The 3949-nt window shown below is 42.0% G+C and overlaps 1 protein-coding gene across 2 annotated transcripts in view; it reads left to right on the top strand.

The window, feature by feature from the left end:
• SSPN (sarcospan) overlaps positions 1–3949 on the top strand; it is a 145572-nt gene that overhangs the window by 133125 nt on the left and 8498 nt on the right. For both annotated transcript variants that reach the window (XM_010856004.1, XM_010856003.1), the window contains exon 2: positions 1300–1386. In XM_010856004.1, the coding sequence (XP_010854306.1) occupies positions 1330–1386 (57 nt within the window). In that variant the 5' untranslated portion in view covers positions 1300–1329. The remainder of the gene's footprint in view (positions 1–1299; positions 1387–3949) is intronic.

Below are 3949 nucleotides of genomic sequence, written 5' to 3' on the forward strand. Positions count from 1 at the left end.
ATATATATATATATATATATATATATGCGTGCGTGTGTGTGTGTATCTGAATCACCTTGTTGTACACCTGAAGCTAACACAACATTATAAATTAACTGTGCTTTGATTTTAAAAATTGTTTTAAACATAGATTATGTTTTATAAGCTGCCATGCCTCTTGCAGCCTTCTTTCTGTCAGGCGCAGCCCCGCTTTTTCCGTCACTGACACTCAAGAGCTTGAAGATAGCTTTCTATTTCTCCCATTCCACTGTCCACCCATCAGTCACACAATAGTCAAGATGTATAGATTTTACTTTTACTTCACCTTTCCTCTCACCTCTTTCTCTTCCGCTGTCCACCACCCTCTGAGCTCTGGCCCACTGGATGGATTAATCCTGCTTTTAGATGAGTAAAACAAGATTCTGATGTTTTCACTGCCAAACCACCCAACACCCACTGCTCATTTTCCTGAAACATGTCTTGAAAAATGTCATTCCCCTGATCAAAAGTGCTCAAGGGAGCCCCACTCTTTGCTAAATCAGTTCTACCTCCCCAGATTTTCCACCTACCTTTCCTGCTCTATATTTTGTTATTTCCACAGTGGATACATGTTTATCCCTCTTTCCACACACACTCCTGTGTCTGTGCTATTGCCCATACTGATTCACCCAAGCTACCTGATTTAAGGGCTGGCTCCAGCATTTACTAGCTTTGTGCTTCTGTTTCCTCATTTATAATACAGGGATCATAATAGCACCTACTTCATAGGGTTTTGTCCTGATTACATGAAGAAATCCACACAAAACTTAGAAGAGCCCCAGCCACAAAGTATCCAGTGACTGTTAGTGATCATTACTGTTATCATCATCCCTTTCAAGAACCATTTCAAATCCACCTCTTTAGCAAAGGCTTTTTTAATTGCCCAACTCAATGTTGTTTTTTTCCTCTTTTTGTACTTCTCTGAATAGCATTTGACACAGAATGCCCTGCCTTAGAATAGTGTGTGCACTTACTGTGGCCTGGCCTGGACTATACAGTTACTGAGGTTGAGGAAGTTTTGTTCATCATCGTATGCACTGAAGGACCTTGCATAGCACCTGGCACATCAAAAGGGCTTAATAAATACTGGCTAAATTGAAATAAATTGACTTTCCTATTTTTAAAACTCCATTCCACAAGCTGAGGAAAAATATCCCATAAAGATAAGCAAATGAAATGAACACCTTGATAACAAGGATGTTACTGGTGAAAGACACAGAGATTGATGTCATTGGAAAGCTTGCCCCGATAACATCCTTTCATCCTTGTTCTTGCTTGCAGGTCTGCTTAGTGGCCTATCTCGGTTTGTTTATGCTTTGTGTCTCCTATCAAGTTGACGAACGGACATGTATCCAGTTTGCCATGAAAGTAAGTTGTCATTTTTCTTTCTCTTTTATCGTCACATACAAAGAAACATGAGTACAAAATCAAGGAGGACTTTTTAAGGGGTTGCATATCTGATTATTCTAGAAATTGGATTTTTAGGCAGGCCAAAAAATGTTTTAGGAGGGCATTCATCCAGCCCCCAGAGGTAATGCAGACTTTTTTTTTTGGTAAGTCTTAATTTCCACGAACTGGATTTGCACGGAGCATATGAAGTCTGTCCTCCAATGCCCTTAAAAGGAATATCGAAAATTTGTCAGTTCAACAAAACACTTGGCTAAGAAAAAGGTGTCTTAGATCAGTGCCCACTTTCCTATTTTGAATTTTTTTTTTTAGAATACTTTAATAACAAAGCAGTCTAAGTGCATTTCCCCTTGTAGGTGGGATCACTGAGGCAGAGAAAAGTATATTGGGTGCACCCAAATGATCTGTGCCAAGAGTGTGAGGGCAAAGGTGGGAGATTGAGATATGCTTGGTGTAGCAAGTGTGTGTCTTTCCTGTGTGTGTCTTTTTCCTGTTAGAGATGGTGTGTTTGGTTGGAGCCAATTCAAGTACACAGCATTTTCACTGCACAGTAGAATCTGCTCTAAAGGGAAACACAGACACACCCTTTCAGAGTTTAGGGAGATAAACACCCCACTCAGCCATCAGAGTTAGTAGAAATTCAATTCGTACATTCTCTTTCGACTCCTGCAGCAGAGAACAAAAAGCTTTCTGTAATGTTGGTGGTGTTTTTTTTTTGGGGGGGGGGGGGGGATGTGTATCCACTCACATTGTTTACTTTTCTTCTACAAGAAAACACACAAAAACTGGATACTCTTTATTTCACTAAAATAAGAAAGCATAGGGCATAAGAGTAAATTAACTATATCATTTGGAAATTAGAAAAATGAAGAAAATAAAATGTCAGTATATTGACATAAAAAACAATGTGCTGATATGTACATCTATGTATACATTTTTAAGTCACTGTAAAAGAGTAACTAGTGAAGAAATATTCAAATTATTTTGACTCACAAAAAAACTGGCTACACAAAATACATGGTATGATCATACAAAAATAAAAAAATAGCTCTTATGTACAGAGAAGAAAAAAATAGTTTCTCTGAGTGGTGGGATTATAGATACATTCTGGTAGGTTTTTCTATTCAATTTTGAGGTGTTCTCCAATAGTTAGATGTAACTTTTCTAATTTAAAAATTGAATGGATGCTATTTTAAAAATTGATAGAGTTAGAATTTTTGTGGATGTGCCTCACTTGGAAATTTTACTTTTTCTGTCTGAGGGTGTTCCTTAAAGAAGGCCAGACTAAGCAGACATCATCCCTGTTTACTTTTTGAGTAGAAGTCTGAATAAACTGCAAGGCTTAGTAATGGTTTTTTTTTCAAAGCCAGAAAGCCTAGTAAGAAATGATATGTTAAACCATGTGAACTTCATTCATCAGGTTAAAAGGGCTCATCAATTTCTATGAAACGCCCTCATCTCCCTCTCCCTCTCCCCCATGATCCCAGGAGACAGTATCATCTTCACAGAGGCCCCTAAAGCCCAAACGTCTTCACTTAAGGAGTAAGGACAAATAAATAAAAAAGGCATTGCTAATGTCAGCCAGGTTGAGAAGTCCCCACTAGGAAGATCTCATTAGCTATCTTTTTTTTCCACCTGTGACAGACATTGACAACTACAGAAACACTTTCTCTTCTCCTGAATGTGACCTTTCATGATGCTAGTTTCCAGCTCTCTAAGGTGCCCGCTGTATTATCTTCAGGTCGAAAATAAGCTTCAGTCAATCTCAGGGTTTTCCAAAGTCTACAGCCACTCTACCCTTGTGCTTCTCTCATCGTTTAAAGGAGAGGGGATGAAATGCACCTTCCTGTGGGGTTTCTTACTAGCAAACCCATTTTAGTGCTTGATATCCTGGCCACACTTTGGAGAGAATTTCCTTGTGTTGAACGCCCAGATGGCCAGCACAAGCCATCCTCCGAGGGTGATGACAGTGCCTCACTGCAGCCTGTGCTAGTGAGCGCGCGCGCGCGCACACACACACACACACACACACACACACCCCTCCCCTTTTCCTTACAGAAATAGCCACGGCAGCTTGTCTTTTCATCTCAAGCTAGCACAATCTTTCCGGCGGCCCTTTGGCAGGCCCTGTAAGCATCCTTCCATTCTTCTCCTTGGACTCTGCTCCTGAGCTTGGGGGGCCATCTGGCCGCGGATTGGGCCTCCTGCCTATTCTCGTGGCTCTATTTTCTCGGGGCTCACCTTGATGGTTTTCAGAACCGTGTCCGGTTCATGTGCTTGCGGAAACAATCGGGAGTCACATTCCCTGTATTGGAGGCGCAATGGCCCGGTACCCACCGCCCTCCGGGAGGCCCCCGGGCTGCCGCCGCTTCCCCCTGCCCATCGAGGAGCAGAGGGGTCTTACCCTGCCTGCCACCGGGAAGATAATTAAATTGAAGCCGAACCGCCCTCCTCACGAAGTAACTGAATGCTGAAGCGGCGGCCGGGTACCAATTAGAGGCGGCGAGCGCGGGGCCGCGGTTAC

This window comes from Bison bison, unplaced genomic scaffold (genome assembly GCF_000754665.1).
Source record: "Bison bison bison isolate TAMUID 2011002044 unplaced genomic scaffold, Bison_UMD1.0 scf7180017864370, whole genome shotgun sequence".
NCBI lineage: Eukaryota > Metazoa > Chordata > Mammalia > Artiodactyla > Bovidae > Bison > Bison bison.